Source organism: Sorex fumeus, unplaced genomic scaffold (genome assembly GCF_029834395.1).
Source record: "Sorex fumeus unplaced genomic scaffold, SorFum_2.1 ptg000124l, whole genome shotgun sequence".
Taxonomy (NCBI): domain Eukaryota; kingdom Metazoa; phylum Chordata; class Mammalia; order Eulipotyphla; family Soricidae; genus Sorex; species Sorex fumeus.
In genome coordinates this window covers 1,937,741-1,961,107 of record NW_026606181.1, presented here as the reverse complement: position 1 = coordinate 1,961,107, position 23,367 = coordinate 1,937,741, and the positions used below count along the sequence as shown (strand labels likewise).

At 36.1% G+C, this 23,367-nt stretch overlaps 1 protein-coding gene across 2 annotated transcripts in view; it reads left to right on the top strand.

Annotated features, from left to right (window-relative positions):
• Window positions 1-23,367, top strand: part of KHDRBS2 (KH RNA binding domain containing, signal transduction associated 2) — a 535,359-nt gene that overhangs the window by 250,762 nt on the left and 261,230 nt on the right. For both annotated transcript variants that reach the window (XR_008795493.1, XM_056137375.1), the window contains exon 4: window positions 11,518-11,664. Coding sequence is in view for 1 of the 2 variants with exons in the window: in XM_056137375.1 (XP_055993350.1) it covers window positions 11,518-11,664 (147 nt within the window). In the remaining variant the exon portion in view is untranslated. The remainder of the gene's footprint in view (window positions 1-11,517; window positions 11,665-23,367) is intronic.

Sequence of the window (23,367 nt, the reverse complement as noted above, 5' to 3'; positions counted from 1 at the left end):
ATGATGACTGGAGGGATCATCTGAGATAGGAGATGTGTGCTGAAAGTAGATAAAGGGCCAAACATGATAGCCTCTCAGTATCTGTATTGCAGACTATAATGCCTAAAAGGAGAGAGAGAGAGAGAGAGAGAGAGAGAGAGAGAGAGAGAGAGAGAGAGAGAGAGAGAGAAAATGGGGGATATTGTCTGCCATAGAGACAGGGAGGTGTGGGATGGCAGAGGGAGAGTGGGGACATTGGTGGTAGAAAATGTGTGTTGGTGGAGGCATGGGGAAACTTTATAACTATCTCATGGTGATTCGATAAAAAAAAATTTAAAAAGTCTGTCTTCATTCATCCCACAGCAAATGGGATCTAGGGGTACTGTCTATTATGATGCTTACATTGCAATATTATTCTCAGTTCTTAAGATTAGTATTCCTAAATCATACAATTAACAAAAATATTTCTGCTTTTCAACTGATTTACACATTTCATAGAGAACAGTCTGTAGCACTGTAGCACTGTCCTCCCATTGTTCATCGATTTGCTCGAGTGGGCACCAGTAACATCTCACAACAAATTGTGAGAATTGCTGTTACTGTGTTTGGCATATCGAATATGTCATGGGTAGCTTGCCAGGCTTTGCTGTGCGGGCAAGATACTCTCTGTAGCTTGCCAGACTCTCAGAGAGGGGTAGAGGAATTGAACTTGGGTTGTCCATGTTGGCTGCGTGCAACGCAAACGCCCTACCTGCTGTGCTATCACTCAAGCCCAGAGAGCAGTCTAATAATTATAAATATTCTAAAAGAGTTCTGACATCCGTCGACGATCAAGAATCAGGGACGCTGTCTCATTTGCCAAGGTGTCGAAAATCATATGGGCTGGTCACGTAATGAGATTTAAAGACGACTGCTGGACTAGAGCTGTTACTGACTGGATTCCACGGGATGTCAAAAGACCGTGTGGCCGCCCACCTACGAGATGGTCAGACTTCTTCGTCAAGATCATGAACGATCGGTTTGAGGCCCTTCATGTTCCCGGAGCGAACAGATGCCATTGGGCTACACTAGCACGCGACAAATGGAGACGTTACTGGCGCCCGCTCGAGCAAATCGACGACTAATGGGAAGTTAAGTGATTAAGTGATTCTAAAAGAAATAATCAGAAAAAAAGTGTTGAAAAAGTCCTTTTTCATAATACATAATTAAAAACTTATTTTTTTTGTTTATTTGTCTTCCTATGGGCTGGAGCAATAGCACAGTGGTATGGTGTTTGCCTTGCATGCAGCTGGCCCGGCCAAGCCCACTTCAATTCCTTTGCCCCTCTTGGAATGCCTGCCAAGCTATGGAGAGTATCTCGCCCACACAGCAAAGCCTGGCAAGCTACCTGTGAAGTATTCAATATGCCAAACACAGTAACAACAAGTCTCATGATAGAGATGTTACTGGGCCCGCTCGAGCAAATCGATGAATAACAGGAGGACCACCATGACCACCGTGTCTTCGTATGTTCAAAATCATGTTTTTTAAAACCAGAAATATTTGTGCCTGAATTTGATCTTAAAATACCTCCTGCAGTTTGACTACAGTTATTCACTTCTCTCTTTCTGCAATTCAATTGACATATATTCAAATGTCATATGCTATGATGGTCTGCCTGATTCCTTTTATGTTTGACACTATATCACTGTATCACTGTATCACTGTCATCCTGTTGTTCTTTGATTTCCTTGAACAGGCACCAGTAATGTATTCTTTTTCCTAGCCCTGAGATTTTAGAAAGTGCCACATCTGAGGCTCTTTCAGAGTCAGGGGAATGAGACCCATCATTATTACTGGGTTTTGGCATATCGAATACACCATAGGGAGTTTTCCAGACTCAGTCGTGCGGGCAAGATACTTTTGGTAGCCTGCCAAGTTCTCCAAGAGTAAGAACTAGATAATAAGATAATAAGCTTCTGGAAGCTGGGTTTTATAGTCTCTGGGTCTTGGCCATTGATGGGATAATACGGCATCAGGGGCAGATGGTGGGTGTAACATATACCTACTGGAAGATGGGGGATCTTGGTGGAGGAGGCCCAGTCCTGATCCTAAAAGGCTTGGAGATCTCAGCCTCAGGTCCTGCGTGCCTGGTTTGCTCTGCCAGTTCCTTCATACTTGAGGCTCGTCCGAACGTGTGGAGAATGGTCGTAAGCATAGCTATGGCTAGTTTCAGAGGTCTTCAGATTCTGATGCTCTGCTTGGTGCGGGGAGCGAAACTCAACCTGCTCCCCTCCAAGGAGCTCTGGTGAGGACAGCCAGGCATGGGGGTAGGAGACCCGGGGCTGAGATCTCCAAGCCTGCTCAGATCGGGACTGGACCTCCTCCACCCAGATCCCCCTTCTTCCAGTATCTAGCCATTACACTCACCAACTGCGCCCGGTGCCGTGTTATCCCATCAATGGCCAAGACCCAGAGACTATAAAATCCAGTTCCAGGAAGAGAACAGTGCCGAGTCTCCTTGGAGTGGGGCAGGTTGAGTTTCCTTCCCCGCATCAAGCAGAGCCCGGCAGCTGAAGACCTCCTGAACCAGTCACAGTCATGCTTATGTCCACTCTCCACTTGTTCAGATGAGCCTCACGAATGAAGGAACCGGCAGAGGAACCCAGGCTTGTGGGACCCGGGTCTGATATCTCCAAGCCTACTCGGATGTCTGACAGTATTAATAGTTTTTATTATTATTGCTAGATTCTTTTTATGTCTGTCACTAATAACAATTTTATTATTGTTATTCATTTTCTGGATAAAGTGGTTAAAACCAAATAATGATGAAATTCTTTCATAGAGTGGAAAGCAGAGAGATTCCTACTCATGTTATTTCTGTTTATCCTTTCTCTGAAATGAGAACACAATGAATATACCTATGTCCTTGGTTTTTGTCAACTTTGGAAGTCATAGTAGGTTCTTACCTTCACATTTCTATCCTTTGTGAAGACTAAATCTCTCTAAGTGTCAATTTTTTCTAGGAATTAATTCATCTCTTCCAGAATCTTATTCTTGGGACCCCTTGCTATTATGTAAATACTCTCATATTCCTTTAATATTGATCATATTTTAATTAAGAAGAGAAGCCTATAATCCTTTGGTCAATTTGGATTCTTTACTTTAAATAATGAAATCATTATTTTATTGTGTTCATATTCACTTATTTGGATAACACCTTTTATAGTATGAATTATACATTCATGATGCAATATAGAATACATTATTTAATACTCCTAAATTTTTTGATGAATTTTTTGATGAATTCATAACACACTTAATTCAGGAAAGCAGGAATTTTTATGTGAAAGCAATAAAACTTGAGTTGTTCTCTAGGACCACTGTTTCACTATGAAGCCTCTCAAGACATTATTAATCACCATATATTCACATACATTCCCTTAAATGAAAACCCTTTCGGTAGATAACTTTTAGACAACTAATTTCAACTGGCATAAAAAAATTTACTTATGTGAGTTTAAAATGCTTTTTCAATTAATGATGTAGACTAATACCATTAGAGCCAAATATAAATAACTATTTGTCTGTTGGATTGTTTTATTTAGAAAACTGCAGAACATACTTATTTATATCTCAAGAGAAATTTTCTTAAAAGTTTCTAGAGACATTAAGAAGAGAAATTCTGCAAAAAAGCACTCTAGCAAATTATAACTCCAAGTATAATATATAATGATAATTGCTAAAGTTGAAAGTGAACTATGAACATTGTAGTCACTCTGGATCATGTGTTTTCAACTTTAAAATCATTTTATTTATTCCTGTCACTAGAAGAATTACTCCAAGAAAATAATTGGAATCTTTGAATGTATTATTATAATTCATATATAATTTAATGTTTTGTTTTTAGTCAGATATTTAGCACAATTTTTTTCCTAACAGTCATTTTTGATTAATGCTTACTGTATCATTGCCATTATCACTATTATAGTTATATGGGGGTTGAGTTATGAATTAAAATAGTGAGGTCACTTGTCCAAATTTGTATAATGCAAAGTGCAGGGGTTGGAAGAAAGTTTGGCAAGCACATACCTTTCATTCAGTTAGCTGGGATTTGATTCTTTGCACACACACATGGTCCTTTAAGCCACACCTGTAGTAACCCTGAGCACTGTGGAGTAATATTCAAAAACCAGAATTCAAAGCCAAAGAGAGCAAAATGGAAAAGTTGGAATTATAATTCTGGGCATCATAAGCATATCCGAGACTTAATCATCATGATACATGCTCTTAAATGTAATAGTATCCATCTAAAATACTGCATGTATTTCATTTATAGTTCGTTTGAAAATTAAAACTTAAGAAATTGCACATGGTTCTCTGGGTGATTTTTAAATATACTTTATGTTCTCAGAGTAAAGTTATACATTTAAATTAACTTAATAAGCTAACTAGCACAATATGATGTGATTCGTTACTTTACAGCAACTGTTCATTTGGAAATTTTGTAATTACATTCATCCAAATGAATTCAGCATTCATAATATACCCCATTAATATAAATGTGACTTTAACAGACTAATACCAAATATCTTGTAATCTGAATAACTTGTAACCAAATTACTTAGCTCCTCCTAGAGAAAAAAACGTAGTGTTTATACTATTCCTGCCACTATACCGCCAATTTGTATGTGTAACCTTGTTTAGGTTTTATAATAAAGGTATAGTTTCATTAATTTTAGAATAAGACACTAAAAATAAAAAAATACTTTCTTCAAATACTATATTCGTATTATCAAATATTGATAGTAGCAATAAAATACCTCGTGTCACAGGAATTTAATTAATCTAGATATTCCTATCTCTACAATATTTTTCTTTTCACTAAACTGCTTTTTTCAGTGTCCTGCCACATACTCATATTTTACCTATAAAATATGCAGTAGCAGCCTCACTGTCGCTGTTCAACGATTAGCATAAATAATTGCCATTTGAGTTTTTAATTTTTGTATAATATGTTCTGAATCTTGCATCTTCATGTGCAAACAGGTCTCAGTTGACCTTGATTAGGATAGTGGAGAGCGCTCATTTGGCCGTATGAGAGTTGAAGATACATTTCTGGAAGCCATGTGGTTTTATTATTTGTACTGTTTGAAATTTACTACATTCCCTGCCTCTGCTTCTTATGAAGAAGCTGAAGATTGCGAGCACAAAGTTTCAACGGGCATTTATAGTTATTAGATTCATTGCTAGAAGAACAGTTTTACTTGGAACATCTTTATGTTCTAATCTATGACATTTTCCTGGACCCAGAATTCTGTAAGTGTCCAGTGAAGTACAAAGAGATAGTTGACTGGGTAAAGTGTTTCCCTTGCATGCTGCTGACTTGGATTCAGTCTCTAGCTTTATATAGTTTCCCCAAATTTATCAAGATAATTCCTGAGTGCAGATCCATGAATAAGTCCCAATCACCACGGGTTGCGGCCCCCAAACCAAAAGTGCTTGTTAATTGTTCTTAGAATTTTTGATGTATGCATTCCAGTATCCAAATGTCACTGTCACTGTCCTTGCATTGTTCATCAATTTTGCTCGAGCAGGCCCAGTAACGTCTCCATTTTGAGACTTGTTGTTACTGTGTTTGCCATAATGAATACATCACGGAGAGCTTGCCAGGCTTTCCCGTGTGGGCGAGATACTCTCGGTAGCGTGCCGGGCTCTCCGAGAGGGGCGAAGGAATTGAACTCGGGCCAGCCGACCTGGCCAAGTGCAAGGCAAATGCCCTATCTGCTGTGCTATCGCTCCGGCCCACCCACAATGTAATACAAAATAGTAATTTAGCCCTACAATGGTGGGATTTATTCCTAAAATATTAATTACTATATGTCTCAAATATTAGGATACTCTCTAGATTCTTCTAAGCTTTTTAAATTTGACTCCTGAGTGCAATGTGTAGAACTTCATTATTCAGACAGTATTTGCTCGTCCTGAAAAACACTTATGCTACTGAAAAATCCCAGCATATCATAACATAACAAGTCATAAACTAGACTAGATGGAAGGACTGTTGTCAGAAATAGTGTTTAGGGTGTATCAGTAAAGCCCACCTTGCTATTTCTTGGCTTGGTAAGAGGATAGCATATGCCAGTGGTGATATGGAGTGTCAGATGTAGCCAGCAGAGTACACAGTTTGACTGAATCATCTTATTCCCACATACTGTACAATGACCTCTAGATTTTGACTTTGGATTTCCTGGTATCATGTTTTTTTGTGTTTATGTATCTCAGCGGTTCACAAGTTGCTTTCTGATGGCTTGGGTCAGACCAGGTTATTTATATATAATTTTTCTTCTGCTCTTAGTAATATAAAAATATATAAGGTATATCAACACTGTCAGCACTGTCCCCTTTGTTCATGGATTTGCTGAAGCGGGCACCAGTAATGTCTCCATTGTGAGACTTGTTGTTGCTGTCTTTGGCATATCAGTTATGCCATGGGGAGCTTGCCAGACTCTGTCCTGCAGGTGAGATACCCTCAGTAGCTTGCCAGGCTCTCTGAGAGGGGTGGAAGAATCAAACCTGGGTTGTCCATATGCAAGGCAAATTCTCTACTCGAAAATATATAAAAACATATATAATATTTTTGTTTTAAAAGATATTTGTTGTTTAGTTATTCTAGATTATACTAATCCTTTGGCTAATGTATAGACTTTCTCAAAGGTTTGTGTCTGAAATTAAGTCAGTGCTAGGCAAAATACTAAATCAAATTATTTTTTCTCCTAGTATATTTTCATGAGAAGCATCAAAATTGTTTCTTGAATTAGAATTTCCTATTGTTTTATTTACCCTAATGCAGAATATTTTTACTTACTATAAATTCATGGATTCTTTTGGATGTTCCCTGTTACATGCTACTGCAATATGAATAATAGTTAGAATGATGACTGAATATCTAGGATGGTGATGCATGTATGAAGTTAAATCATGAAATATAATGGTACTGTTGTAATAGATCTAGGAAAATACTTTGTGGAAAAATAAAGATGTTTACTGCAGAACCTACATATAAAATATTATAAAATATCTTAACCTACATGTTTTTGCTCCAGAAATTTTTTGAAAGTCATGAGTTGTATCCAATGAAGTAAATAACTCACAGAAATAAGTCACCTAAAACAAGATACCTGTTTTTTCTTAATTTTTTTTTTCTATTTTGGACCACACCTGGTGGTGCTCAGGGCTTACTTTTGGGTCTACATTCAGAGATATTTCCTAGAGGGGCTCATATGTGGTACCAGGAGCTCAGAAGGCGTACCAGGTCGTCTGTGTGTGAGACAGTGACCCTGCCTGCTGACTGTCTCTCTCACACCAGATAACTACCTAATATTTAAGTATGGGAGGTCTGAATTGATATTTCTCAAAGGAATGCTCATGGCCCTCAAGCGCATGAAAAAATTTTCTGATGCCATCTATTAATTATGCAAGTCCAAAATTTTAAAACATAAAATGTAGACATAAGAAAAAAATTTAAATTGGTACAGTTTCTTTAGAAAATACTATGTATATCTACAAAAGATAATTAAAAATAGAAATAACAGCAGATAAGATTATACTCCTAGGTATTTTTCTGAAGAATATAAAAGTACTAATTTGAAAAGATATTTGTACCTGATATTCATTACCTCTTTGTTGACAATTGCTAAGGATTAAAAAAAAAACATTCTAAATGTTCAGTAACATATGACTGGATAAAGAAACAGTGTAAATTCACAGTTTAAACTGGTCAACTATATAAAAATTATGTACTACTCGTGTATATAAGAGTAAATTGTCCCTTTATGATAACATTGATGATACTTGGTGTGATTATACTCATCAAACTATGTCAGAAAGGGAAAGAGAGCAGATGGCTTCACTTACATGTGAAATATAAACAGAGCAAATGAACTATTAACATTCACACACTACAGACACACACACACACACACACATGACACTATTCAGACTCTGATAGCAAAGTTGTAGGTATAGAGGAGAGATAAAAAGAGGATTAGGCTGATTAGAAATTGCAGTTATAAATGTGGTTAGAATTGATCAGTCAGGAAGGGGTTTATGGTGTCTAAATATTAGTGGTGAGTGATGTGATGCATACCTTTGTAATATCATAAACCTATAATAAATAGTGAAAGGTGAGTAATAAATGTAATGCCATGAAAAATAAAGAAAACAGCTATAATCAAGTTTGGAAAGAAATTTCTCAGAATCCTGGTTAAAAAATAAGTGAAGCGGACTGGAGCAATAGCACAGCGGAAAGGGCATTTGCCTTGCATGCGGCCAACCCGGGTTCGATTCCCAGCATCACATATGGTCCCCTGAGCACCGCCAGGGGTGATTCCTGAGCACAGAGCCAGGAGTAACCCCTGTGCATTGCCGGGTGTGACCCAAAAAGCAAAAAAAATAAAATAAAATAAGTGAAGCTCATAGTATGAGTTTCACTTGAACATTTGCTTAGGTGTTTCATGGTATAGTAATATTTAGTGAACCTGGTGAGGTACTTAAATTGGTGAAAATGAAGGCTATATCTCCTCTAATTAGTTACTAAGAACCACAAATAATAAATATTATTACATCATCTATTTTTAATACTGCAAGATGAAAATTTCAGTGCCCAAAGATAATGACTAAGTCATCAACTCAGTTTCTTAGGTGTTCTATGTACTCATAGCATGTGTTTTCAGGAAACTTTAGATGGACAAATTTCAATAATATTCAGAGTAGAAAGAGAAACATGAATTATATCACATTATAAGCAATCACATACTCTGAATTTTTTCAAAAAAACTACTTTTTTTGGCAAATAGAAGACTTCATTTTACTAGATATAACACTGTCTTTGGTTTGATTGTGCGTGTGTGTTCTTTTCAGATAAACAATGGTCACCATTCTGTCTTTTAGGATAAGAAGATCAATTATCTGATGTCTCCCTTATTTTATTGAACTCCACAATGGGATGGGAATAAATGTTTTTGTATTAGAACTCTATAACTGAATTTCTGTGTTTAAAAGATAATAAAGTGATTTCAAAGTCTTTAGAAAATTTCAGGTAGCAGAGAAAAGAAATAGAAAAAGTGTAGGCCTGAGGTAGGGTTTTGAGAGGAAAGGTTAAGTTGTGTTATGTTAGGGAGGGACTTGTGACTCGTCAAATGATGCTTTTCAGTTAACTGTAATGAAATTGTCAATGTGACTTCTTTTTTTAACTGTCCCTCTGACAGTTTATGTGAACTCAATTTCATATGTAAGTTATCTTGAAAGTAGGAATATTTTAGGATATTCAAATTGTAAGTGGCAAATCCAGGGAGGAAATGATTGTCTGCGGATTGGAGCATAAGAGGAAAACCTCTTTCTATATGCAGTTTGAGGGAATTGATCACCGTTTATCTGAACTACAATGAAATCTTCAGTGAGACCTTACCTGAATATCTAACCCCCTAGTTGAATCAATACTGAAGAACCTTACCACCCTGCCTCCAATTGTTAGACAAACTGTGCAGGGGAGAAAGAATTACCCTTAATAGAGCATATTTGTTTCAGTCTGTGGGCCAAATTGCAGATATATTCACATTCATTTTGTATACTTAGGTGGGGCATGATTTGAAGCCACACCCAGCAGTGGTTAGGGCTTCCTAGGTTTGTAGTCAGGTAACACTCCCTGGTGGGGTTCAGGGGCCGTATGTGGTGGTGGGGACTAAAACTGGGTCAGACATATGCAAGGCAAGTACCTTACCTGCTGTACTGTCTCTCTGGTTCCTCTATGTATAAAGTATCAGTGTTACGGTTTTGTGTTTAAATGTTTAACTTTTAGTACACAGGTCTTAAAAAATTTGGAAAGCAAGTAAACATTGATATTCAGCTGGAAATCAGCTAGGGAAATGTTGGGAAAGATAAGTATTAGAAAATCTTTAACTAACCCATGGCAGTATATAAATGAAGATGGACCCTGAATCAACGACTCTTTATGCCCTAGCAGGAGGTCACAGGTGAAATACATATTTACTGCAGCCCATGTATGTGTGTAAGTTAATTAAATTGGTTGGATTTTACTTCTCCTCTCTGATTGAGAAGCTGGGCACTAGATAAAACCCTCTTTCAAACTCCAAGCTTAAGTTCTTGGAGTTTGAAAGTGTGCTTAGGCTAGTGAGATAATATACACAGGTTGACGGAAATTGCTTGTAGAGAGGTATGAGTAAGCAGGAGAGCAGGAATGCTGGATTAATTTATGGTTCTTTCAGCCATGAAAGATAAGAATCAGATAAACCCTTTTAAATTAGTAATACGGTGGCCATAATATGAAATTGATAAAAAATTTGCTTTTGATTATTTAGTTAAGATCTCTTCATGCCATTTTTCCATTTAGGCCACATAAACCTAAAAATTACTTGTTTGTTTGGGATTTAGCCAAATTTGAAATTTAAATTTGAAATTTAGCCCAAAAAAAAAGAAGAGAAAAGAAAAGAAGCTCCATCAAAACACAACTGGTGTTTTATTGGAGAGGCAGTTAGAAAAGTTAAAACATAACTGGTTTCCTCCTTAACTCTTATAAAATGCATCTTGTTTTGCCTGTAGGACTTGTACTTGGATCCCAACTGTGTTGAAAATGCTTAGTTGTTTAAGTTTCTTTTTTAAACTGAAGTACACGAAGAATGCTCAAAGTCATTTAGAAGTTAGAAATGATATGTGTAAAATATTTGTCAGAAATTAACAAAGTATATGTATCATATGCTGATTTGCTCTGCACCTGTGTGGAATTAATCCGTTTTTAATAATCACAGAGGCGCTGTTCTATAAAAGTCAGATTCAATAAAAATATGTTGTTGATTAAACAGGGCATATGCAACTCATGCAGAATCAATGGTACTATAATTAATTCTTAACCGGCATATTTTTATTATATTCTTATTTACCATAGTTAAACTGCAAATGTAAGCTTATGGTTTGGTAAAACCTGAGCCAGTGAGAAGATTGGGTAGGAGAAAAGTTGTATGTACTTTTGTATGCATTTTGTATGTATGATCGACTTGTATGTATTTTGCTCATTTTTTTTACCACTATTTAAAAACTTTGTATTTTCTTAAACAACGTATTTTCTTTGTATTTTCTTTGTATTTTCTTAAGCCCACTTTCTTTGAGTTCTCTGCAAAATAGTACTCATCGGACACACACACACACACACAAAATCACTTCAGTGACATGACATAGTGGTGTTTTGTAAAAGAGTCCATGGCGTTTCTGTTCTTTTCTGTATTTTCAGGGGAGTATCATCTTCATTTAGCTGATTAAAATCGGTGTAGCTGAGATTTATTCCAGACTTTTTTTCCCCCAATCAATCAGACTCTCAAAATGATTTTTAAATCTATAAATGGCATGTACCAGATTTTTATTTCTCAAAGGGTTTCTACTTAGGGAAAATTTGCTTAGATTATACCCTTTTGTCAAATTTTCAGTAAAAGTTAAATCAATGCAAAATGAGTGAATTTGTATTTCTAAAAATACCTTCTTTCACAGGAAGAAGAACTAAGGAAGAGTGGGGAAGCGAAATATGCCCACTTGAGTGATGAGCTTCATGTATTAATTGAAGTGTTTGCCCCACCTGGGGAAGCTTACTCACGCATGAGTCATGCACTGGAAGAAATCAAAAAATTCCTGGTTCCCGTAAGTGATTTTCTCATTTTAGAAAGATTTTTTTTTCATCAGTTTCTGTTTTTTTCAAATGTGCCTTTAATCTTCACTGACATTTTTGAAGGAAACTCACATTGCAAACTAATTATCTGTAGAGTTAATGTGAAGGTAAAATAAAATAGTACAATAATATTATTGTACCGAGAATGCTGTCACATTATAATGGTTTGACAATAGTATTTGTCTTCAGTATATTACATTCCATGAAACAGTTCACGCCATGAAGATTAGAAAAATTAACAGATAAATGCAAATACACAATTAAAATTATATTCTTTTATATTTTAATCACTTTGTGGTTGACACATTGTTGACAAATTTGAATGAACAGAATGCATTTCCATGTATAATAGGGAGGGAAGAGATTAAATAGTATTTTAATAACATATTTTTAATATTTGAAAATATCAAATATGTTCATGTGATAATTTTCCCAGTGTTATTTTAAAATGTAATATACAGTTACTACCATTAATTGACTCAGAGAACCGTGGACATCATAAAAAAACAGAAAAACAAAATATTACAATGAGCATAACCAAAAATGTTTTTTTTTTTTTTCGTAAGAAACTGAATTCAGAATTGCAGAGTGAATAGAATTCTCTGCTGATTTTCTAATAGAGAAAGGTTAAGTGAATGAAACTTTTCTAAAGGTTGGCAATTTCGCATTCAAGGAAGAGGTCATTCAAATAGAAATCTTGGCATTAGGATTCGAGCTGGGAATAATATAATTAGAAGAGAATGCTGAGTAAACTTTTCTGAAGTGCCTGAGTAGAAGGTTTTGGCAGGGGTTAGGGATGGATGGTGAGAGGGGAGGAGGGTAAGGAGAGAAAATGAAAGGAAGAGACAAAGAGTGAGCTGAGATTATTAGGAATTTTTTAAAAAAAAACTTTAATTTTTAAACTAATCAGTAGATTCAGAAGAAATGAAAAAATATCAATAATGCTTTTGAGAATGGTCATATAACGTAGAGGCATCAAAATATACCCACTTAAAGTACATGATTAATTAAAATAATTGTGTTAAACAGGTTATAGAATAATTGGATAGCAATTATACATAAATAATGAGTAATTTCCTAATTCATATGCATACAACAACACCTGCATTGCTATCTTCTCTTCCTTTCACCTCTGAGTTCAACACCTTCTTGCTTTAGAGTAAGTGATTGCAGTGTTTTGCTTAAACCCAATATTTGGTGATAATAGATGTTAGAGAAAAGACTAGACCTCTAGGTTGCTGACGTATTTCTTGACTATAGACAGGCCATTTCAATAATTAGAGTTTGATCTTACTCTTCCTAATGGAAAAGGTTATTATAATCAACCTCTCTTGCACTTATTTCAAATATTAAATGGAATAATTGCACATGAAATTATGTAGAAAAGCACAATATAAGTGGGTATTTTAATGTTGTATAGTATATATTGGAATGACTTTGTGTTGATAACTTTATCATGAAGTTACAACATGTATATTGAATCTAGTCTATAGGCTATGTAAACTGGTTTTATAAGTGCCCGTATTTAATCTTCAATATAGAGCCCGGCAAGCTACCAAGAGTATCTTGCCCGCACGGAAGAGCCTGGCAAGCTACCCGTGATGTATTCCATATGCCAAACACAACAAAGTCTCCAATGGAGACGTTACTGGGTCCGCTCGAGCAAATCGATGAACAAGGGGAGAACAGTGACAGTGATTAGAAAATCATGATACTTTTAATCACTTCATATATATAGATATAGATATGTGTGTATATATGCACATATTTATATAGGTACAGATATTACAGATATATTGATGGTATATTTATATGTGCAGGACTAGCAGCATTTATTTTGTGTTTTTGTCATTTATCATCAAATCTGGTGCGGTGTTTGTTTGACTCTGTCACTGATGGAGTGGCTGAATGGCAGGCATCAGGAATAATACGGAGGAGAGAGAGAGATAACTTCCTGAGTTATCTGGGGTATAGTAACCTGGAGTATAGTCTGGCTTACAAGGTTTCTCTCTCTCCTTTCCTGGCCACACACCACCATTGTCTCTAGAAAACCTTATTTTGGCCCAGTGTGAACTGTTCTCTGCTGTCTTTAAGATTTTGTTTCTGTCTCTCTCTCTCTCTGTGCTACAGACATGCCAATCTTCAGTTTATCCTGAATCAAAGCTTACATCTTGCTTGGGGCTTGTGAAGGTTCTTCACCAAAATTTCAACATAGTTATCTCTGTCATTCTGGTCAAATGTTATCTCTACAGGAAATTCTCCCACATGTAGTCAAAGACAATCTGAAGTGTCCACCTTTCTCAATAACACTTGACTGCCTATTTTTGCAACTTTGCATTTGATTATCTAATTATTTCCTAACCCTCTTCACTTAAATATTTTCTTCATAGCTCTTAGCACTTCCAGTTATACTTTTTATATCTTTATTTATTTTTTGTATTTTCATCTATTAAAATATTGCTGTTTGGAAGGCAGGGAGTATTATCTAATCTCAGTGATTTAAGTTATGATTTTGATTTATTCCAAATACATAGGGGAAATAAATAATACTTTTCTGAGGATGAATAAATGAATGAAGTTTTAAGACCTTGAATTTAGCTTTTATTGTAAACTCCGTGTAATTTAAACATATGCTTATTTTCAACGACATATCTGTAGTTTTTATAATGCAATATTACTCTTATAATATAAAATAAAATACATATTCTGATACATCTCACCATTGGGTTGACAATTTTGCAGTGAAAATCATTCTTTTTGATAAAATTTTCACATATGCCTTTGCCTATTTCACTACCAATAATGTTTTCTTTCATCTTAACCAGAATCAGAAAGAGGAAATGAACCAATATTTTTATTAAATGGAATTTGATTATCTTAGTTTCTTTTGACTTTTGGTATTAAAATCCACAGAAATGACTGTATTTGGAGACTAAGAAACATCATATGTTTATAATTATAATTATTATAATTATAATTATAAACAGTGAGAATGATGCTAGAAATGCGAAGAAATCTAATGTAGATTGAAACATGTGAGTTCTAACATATATGCGCTTCCGTTTCAAAATAAAGTCTTTCTGTGGTTAGAACTGTCACCTTTCTTCCAGTAGTGTGTTTTTGAGAACATAGGCCTAACTTTTTTCTCTCCATATCGTATAACTTTCTAAAACTGGCTACTTTGGAACATATAACTCCTCATTGAATGTCTTCATGCTATGAATAAGATGGAAAACAAGAGTGGTTTAGGCACTCTAAATGAATTGTTAAAGACAAAAGAATGATTGTTCTGTAGGGGAAATTCTCACAATTCCCGTCTGTATCTAGTTACTAAAGACTTAGTAAAAATGAATAGAAGTACTTGTTAAAGAAACATCAATGACGTTGACATCACTTTACACTAATCCCTTCATTCGTGCTTGCTAACATATCTTCCAAACAAACAGATAAGTAATATGAAATTCTAACAAATGTGAAAGGGATCTAAAATACTCAACTTATATAGTGTTTAATTGACATAATTATCCCTCATAAACTGTAGAAGAGTGGATACTGTAGTTACTATACTTTATACTTTATTCTTATTCATAGTTCAGACAACACTGCCAAGTAGTTTTTCAAGGTATGCCACGTGTACAGGATGATATTTTCCTCATGGTTAATGTGACCCTCAGTATCACTTAATATGACTTTCCTTTATTTAACACTAATTAGCAGTTTGCCTCAAAATAATGAGTTTCATTTTCCTAAGTTGACTGACTCAATTAGTTAAGTTTTACTAATGCTTTATAAGTACTTCCCAATTGAAACATAATACATTTTCTCATAATTAGAATTTATGAAGTATTCAGCAAAAATCTTAATGGGTTTATATAACCTTTCAGTGAAAAGATGAAAGAGGAATTTCCACATAAATAGGAAATTAAAGTTAGGTCAGATTAAACAATGAGATTACTTTAAAAATAAATCACATTACTCCTTTCTACTATTTCCTGTCATGAACTCAGAATTTTTTCCAACGTGGTATATTACATGTTACATATTATACACCCCCTCTTTTTTTGGAGGGTGGACATTGGGTCACACCCAGCAGTGCTTAAGGATCACTCCTCACTGTGAGCTCAGGGATAACTACTGGAAGAGTGAGGGGACAGTATTGGAGCCAGATATCACTTCAGCTTCAGCTCTTCACATTATGCCATTTAAAGAAAATATGCATTATACCTCTGTACTTATATAACATTTTATATATGTCTCTGTGTCATTTTTGTTAGTATTCCAAGACTCAAAATATGACTCAAGATTTTGAGTCAATTCAAAACTCTCTCTCTCTCTCTCTCTCTCTCTCTCTCTCACACACACACACACACACACACACAAAACACACTGCATTATTCGAGTTTTTTTTTCCCCTGTATTAGATCAATACATGTCCAAGTTGCAACAGGGACTCTTGAAATAATGCTATTAGAGCATATTACATTATTTCAACTTTGAGATATTGGAAATCTATGTAGGAAATAACTGACTATGAAGGAAAAAACGAAACCTTTTTTTTTCATGGCAAAAGCAAATGGATGACATTCTTGTCTTCTGTTCTTCAAAGACTCACCCGAGTTCTGTAATGGGAAAATTACACTGACTGCTAATGGCAATCAGAGAGAAAAGTAAATAGAAAGAAGGAAAATATCACAGAAAACTGGGTATTTTCAGTTGATGAGATGTAAGAAGATCTAGACTTTCATGCATTGAAAATGTTTTATAAAGTAGTTCTAAAATGTAATCAATATATCTCTAAAATTTACACTGTACTCAAATCAGATGCAAAAATTTGCCAAAAGCTTTTTGTGCAGCTCTGTATATGGGAAAAACAATACAAATTCACCAGCAAAAAAAAAAAGGTTCATTGACAAGTGGCAAGAGTGTAAAATGGAAGAATTTTGATGATATGGGTTCAGAATTTTAGCAACAATATCCTATTAGCAGGAGAAGCATCAGTAATAAAACAACAACAAAAAATATCAGCTGTATATAAAAAACACCACCTATAGCCTGTATATATGTTGTGATAATTATTAATACATGACCTTGCTTCCTTGGAATGCTATCTTTTTTTTTCTTTTTGGGTCACACCCAGCGACGCACAGGGGCTACTCCTGGCTCATGCACTCAGGAATTACTCCTGGTGGTGCTCGGGGGACCATATGGGATATGGGAATCGAACCCGGCCCTACCCGCTGTGCTATTGCTCCAGCCCCAGAATGCTATCTTTATAAGTAGTTTTATTTTCTTTCAGATGATTAGTCATATTCTAACAATGTGGCAGCTATCACACTGAGCCTAAAGACACACATGTTTTTGTAATTATTATTATTAAATTTGGTTTTGAGGCCACACTCTACACTTTTCAGGGCTTGCCCCTTGCCTTTGCTTCAGGCCCATTCTTCATTCCTGGGGTACCGTATGTTGTGCCAGGGAGCAGACCAGGGTCAGCTCCATGCATCTTAAACCCCGTGCTATCTTCCTGCCCCCTTTTTTGTAATTATTATTACTTCCTTGTCAATCACTATTCTTCTTGTTTAGGGATGAATTTAATATTGAGTATTCATTTTATGAGATAAATTGCAATAGATAATATATTCCTGTGAATTCGAATGCAAACAAAATTATTGCCTGTTCTAAGATCTATGTAGTGTGATTAATTACAGTATTATTTTTCAAATGACCTTTATTATTGCTATTACTATAAATACCACTGTAAACCACTTTACCATCGCTGTAATTGCCAAATCTAGCAGAAAAATGAAATAAGAAAACTGTTAGTTTTCAACAAATGCTAACACAACTGAGTATTTACTCCTTGCCTTGTACAGCTAAACAAGTTAACAACTTTTTGAATCCAAGATAAGGATGTTATCATATAATTTATATAGTTCATTACTAATTATTTCTTGCCTCCTTTAGTGCTTTAGCCCTGAGTTCTCCAAGGCTACTTATTTTTTTTAGCAGCTTGTATTGGTTTTTAGATGCCTAGAGTCATTCTCCTGTTTTTTTATCATCAGGTTGATTTTATCTTGGTGATACATATATTCTGTCAATTCTTCCCCATTGACTGCCATCATAATCAGAGGAATTGCTTTTGTCATTTTATATGTAATCTTTTTTTTTAGAGAGGCTCCTAATTTTACTTAGGGACCCCAACTCCAGGTGTTTGCGTTTATCAAGGAGGGCTACATCCAATAGTACTCAGAGGACTGTTTCGTTCTAGGAAATAAAACTTGGAGCCTCCACTTACAGAAATGCACTTCAAACCTCTGAATGTTTTTTCTGGAACTGAAACCATTAATATGAAAAATTTCTGAAATGTTACTTGTGTTATTCAAGATTGGTAGTTCTTAAAATACACATTTTAAAATAAGAATCTCACCCCTTAATTTCATTATTTTCTGGTGTAAGGAAGCTCACAGAAGATCAATAATAATTTTCGTATAATATTTACAATATTTATTAAATGACAATTGTATGCATTTACATAGAAAATTAATATGCATATGTCAGCACTGACAAATATTTTATAGGTGCAACTCAAAATGAGTCATGATTATAGAATAATTTGGTACCAAAGATATGATTCAAGACATAACAGTCCAATAGCCAGACTCTGTTAAATGAAGTATTTAATTTGAAGTAGCAAATAATTTTAGCAAAAATAATCATATTAATTAATGTAAGGGAAAAGGTTTGTTTCCATTCAGTTCAATAATTATGTCAGAGCGTTAAACATGTTCCAGGAATATTTATAGGAATTTATGTTACATGAACTACTTCCCTGATAGAATAAACGTACCAGTTTTTCTCTAGATTTAAAATATAAACATTATGGATAAATACTTGAGGGTTGCAGTTGGGAACACACCGAATGACTATGAAGAAATATTTGATGGTTGGACATGCGTAACCAGACTGGATAGTAAATAAGTACAATGCAGACCCATGGTAAACCAAACATCACTAATCAAACAGAATTTTCTATTTCTACTGTAAGGAAAATAAATTTTGTAGAAAAACTATAGACACTTATATATGGGCAGCACAATGAAAAAAAGCAAAAGTAGTATTAAGTTTGTAGATGCAAAGAGAAAGATAGATGAAGTGTGTTTTAATTAGCTTTACTGAGGTTTTGATAACCTACAGCATGAATTCTTATTCATACTGAAAAATTTAAAAAACGAAACAAGAACAACTTACATCAGTAATAACATATTTGTAATTTACTATTTTTTAATACTTTTGTGTTCCTCAATTGTGTTCTTCAACTGGTGCTGGAGTCATTAACTTTTAATTTTTGACACGTAATCCTGTAGCTGAATACGATATAATGCATAATTATTATCAGTTGCCCTGCTTTAATTAGCTGACCTCATTTTACTATTATAAAATTCTTTTTTAGAAAATTTGTAATGGAAAATGGTTTCATTCATCCAGGCAGTATTTAAACTAGAGATCCAAAAAACACAGAAGAATCCTTTTTCTTCAAAAAAACATTTTTTCTTCTACTTTATTTTTAATCTTTTTTATTGTTATTTTTGTTCTTTGTTCTGTCCAGCTTTCTACATCAGGTACACAAGAGTGCAATTGAAATGAACCCATAAAATACCCTGCAAATGATTTTCTGTGTGGCCTGTACCCAATAAATTACACACAGAAACTACTTTTATTTTTCTGTATCTACGGTCTTATCTCTTTGCCAACAACTTGAACAAATCATACAGCTTTCCATTTACTCTCCTATGGGAGAAATTTTAAATGAGGCCACTTCAGTTTTGAGGCCAGTTTGCCTCATTTTATCATTATACGTTCAAGTCCAATGATGATTCTACTCCTCTGCAACGTTATGGCTTGGGAGCGAGGTGGGATCGGAGGCATCCTGATGACCTCTCACGTGTTCCACCCTCTGACCTTTTGTGATTTTACAGTTTTGAGAATGATTCTGAAGGTAGCAGAGTGGTTGTTGCAGAGCTGGAAAAGCTGGCCTGGAGACTTAGTCTTTCAGTAACCTCGGCAGTTTCTTTGGTTTGATTCTCATTTCCACAATTTCCTCTCAAGCAATCTTTTCATAACTTCATAGATGTTCTGCTCCCATCTTTCTGCTTTCACTATTGAAGGAGAGCTTGGTGTTGAGCCCCTTATGTCGTTATCTCCGGGAGTTCAAATTTAACACAAAAAAAGTATATGGAGAAAGGCCAGGTGAACAAGTATAGGGGTTAAAGTGCTCGCATGCTTTATTCCCTGTATCACATAAGATTCCCTGAGGACCACTAGGAACAACTCCTGAACAGAGGGCCATTGTCATAATCAGCCCTGAACTGTGTGTTTGTAAAAGCAAGCAAGCAAAGAAACTGCAAGCTGGGAAGAGATCGTACAGCAAGGAAGGCACTGGCATTAATTGTGGTCACTTCACCCATGGCCCTCTTTCGATTCCCAGTACTGCATATGGATCCCTGATTACCAGCAGGATTAATTCCAGAGCACAGAGCCAGAAATAAGCCCTGAGCACTTCCAGGTATGGTCCAACATAAACGAACAATAAAATGTATGTGTGACTCAGAGGGTAGGTTGTTTGTCTTGTATGCGAATGACCCGGGTTTGATTCCCAGCATCCCATATGGCCCTCTGAGTGCAGAGCCAGGAGTCACCCCTGTGCATGGCCGGGGTTTGCTTTTTAAGCAAAACAAAACAAAAGAAATGTATGTGTCACAAAAAGGATCATTGCATGATCATTACATGATTTAGTGCACTACAATACATAAATACACATTGTACATAAATATAATCTGTGATTTATTTTAGAATTATTTTCAGGAAGTTTTCCAGGATATTCTCAGAATTGTATTTTCTGATTAATTCAGATTAACACCATTTTCATCTGACAACAGGAAATCTTTTCAAGGAATTGTCTCCCTATCCTTTGTCTATTTTTTCCTTCCATATTTTCCTGTGTCGCGTCTTGCGATGCCTGTTATTTGTGGAAACTCTTCCAGATCTCTTCTTTCCTTCCCCCACATAAGATGTCTTGCATCCCTCCCTTTTATGTATCCAGAGCTCTCTTCAACAAGATCCTTTGAGCTGCACAGTCAGGATTCAGTAGTGATGATGCTTGCTTTTCGTTCCCTTGATCTAGTTGGGAAATCAGGCTTCATATTTTGTCTCTGTCTCTTTGTTTCCTTCAGAAATGCTGTAATTTTATTGGTCTAGGATTTTCTTGCGGATGTTTTGTTGCTAAGCTTTAATATTGGTCTTCTCTGGCTGTTTTATTTCCGGAGCAGGTTTTCTGACCACTCTTGCACTCCTGAGAGTTTGCCCTCATTGACCAAAAGTGTAAAAGCTGGCGGGCCTCAAAAATAATTGGTTAGGAGTTCTAGCTATAGCACAGCAGGTGCAGCTCTTACCTTGCATGCCTTGGACCCATGTTCAATCCCAGCCACCCCAAATGGTTCCCTGAACCCCTCCTGGAGTGATCTTTGACATCGTCCAGGTGTGGTCTGTCCCCCAGACCACCCTTCCAGAAAAAGCTGGTAAAAATCAGAAAAAAAGTCATTTTCTTTTTCTCCTTCCTTCCATCCGTCCGTCCGTCCGTCCGTCCTTCCTTCCTTCCCTCCCTTCCCTCCCTCCCTTCCTCCCTCCCTCCCTTATTATTTTTTTTGTCCCTTTTCTTACCTGAGGGTTCCACTATTCCGGTCATTTTCTGGTCTTACACTAGGAAGAAGGGGCATTTTTAGTAGATCTTTGGCAACGTTTTACTTTCATAAGTATAGATCTTTGCAAACCAAACTCTTTCCCAAATGTACTCATCACTGTTAACACTCTCGACTTACCCAGATGCTCTCTGAACCCATAGATGATGAAGAGCTATACTGTCATTTCTCTAACATAGGCATCCAGAAGATCTCCAGATCTGATGTTCACAGAAATATCTGGGATCCCAACCCTGAATATATATTTATTTTATCCTGAATTGGTCTCTGTTAAAGTTAGTAAATATCAAAAGGAGAAGAGAGCTGTATTTAGGTCACCGCCTTTACAAAATTGCTGGCCTTCACAGTTTGTCTAATTAGTTCCCTTTAAATTTAGCTTGTGCAAGAAAGCATCCAATGTGCCATTATTTGCCCTTGAAGTTTTATTCTTTTTAATTTCATTATTTAAAAATGTCCCTTCCCTGCTCTTAATTGCTGTTGCACGGCCATGATGTCGCACTCACACTGGGTTGTAATGCTCCCACTCTGCTGGGTTAGACACGTTGGTGACCATGAACAAACTCAGATGCCCATTACATCTGTACTGCTTACATGAGTGCCTTCCAGCCTTCGCAGTCTAGTCGATATCCTTGCCTTTATTTGACTCTAGTGTGCCAAAGCTCTGCTTCTAGCTGTGGGCACGAGCAGAGAGCAGTGTCCAAAACCGGTGAAAACCTCTAGGACCCTGCTGGGTGCCTGTGGGCACCAGCTGTATCTAAACATCTTCAAGGCTAGGTTTTCTGCCTTTGAGCATATGAGCTCCTCACCTGAAGTTTGGGGTAGATACTCTGAATTTTATGGGATGTTACATTTGTAAGATAATTTATTGTTTGCAATGGATCTGAAGTTAACTATTTAAAATAAATGAGTGTGAATATTTCGTAAGAGAGTGATGAATCCCATGAGCAGCTGCCTCTGTGAAGATGAGTCACCCAGACATTTCTGTTTTCTGTGTACTTTATACTAAAGTTTCATGATGTGTTCAATATTAAGGAAGAACTTTCCTTTTCTCTCCTCTCCCTCCCTCCCTCCCTCCCTCCTTCCCTCCCTCCCTCCCTTCCTAAACCTTCCTCCCTTTCTCCTTTCCTCCGTTTTGTTTGATTTTTGTTTGTTTGTGGCGTAATGCCTGATGGTGCTCTTGGCTTACTCCAGCTGGAGTACTACACTCAGGGCTCACTCCAAGCAGTGCTCAGAGGACCATATGGGGTGCTCAGGATCAAACCCAGATCTGAGGAGTACAAGGGCGGCTCTCTGCCTGCCCTACAATTGTTGTGGCCTAGGAAGACATTTTATTTATGGCAGAATAAATATGATAAAACTATTTGGAAATTCAGAGCATCTACTTAAATGATAAAGATGTCAGTAACAATTTTTATGAAGTACTAATGAGCAATTGTAAGGAGGTCAGTTATTTTTAATATGATTTTAATAGGAAACTTTAAATTCTGGTGATCTATATCCTTGGTTCATATTTTAGACACACACACATACACACACACACACACATATATATATATATATATATATATATATTCTTTAGTGAAGAAAATGAAACCTGTTTAGAATCTGTGATCACTAAGGTTTCCACTGGACAGCTTGCATCATCTTTTGTTATCCTCATGAGCCTGAGTCTGAGAAGGGTATTTTTGTCCTTGTCCTTGAACCACACCCAGATGTACCCCCAGATGTACCCAGGGTTTACTAATCATGATAAGTCTGATTACCTATGAATACATAGCACAGCGGGTAGGGCGTTCACCTTACACGCGGCCAACATGGCCGACCCGAGTTCGATTCCTCCACCCCTCTCGGAGAGCCCGGCAAGCTACCGAGAGTATTCGATATGCCAGACACAGTAACAACAAAGTCTCCAATGGAGAC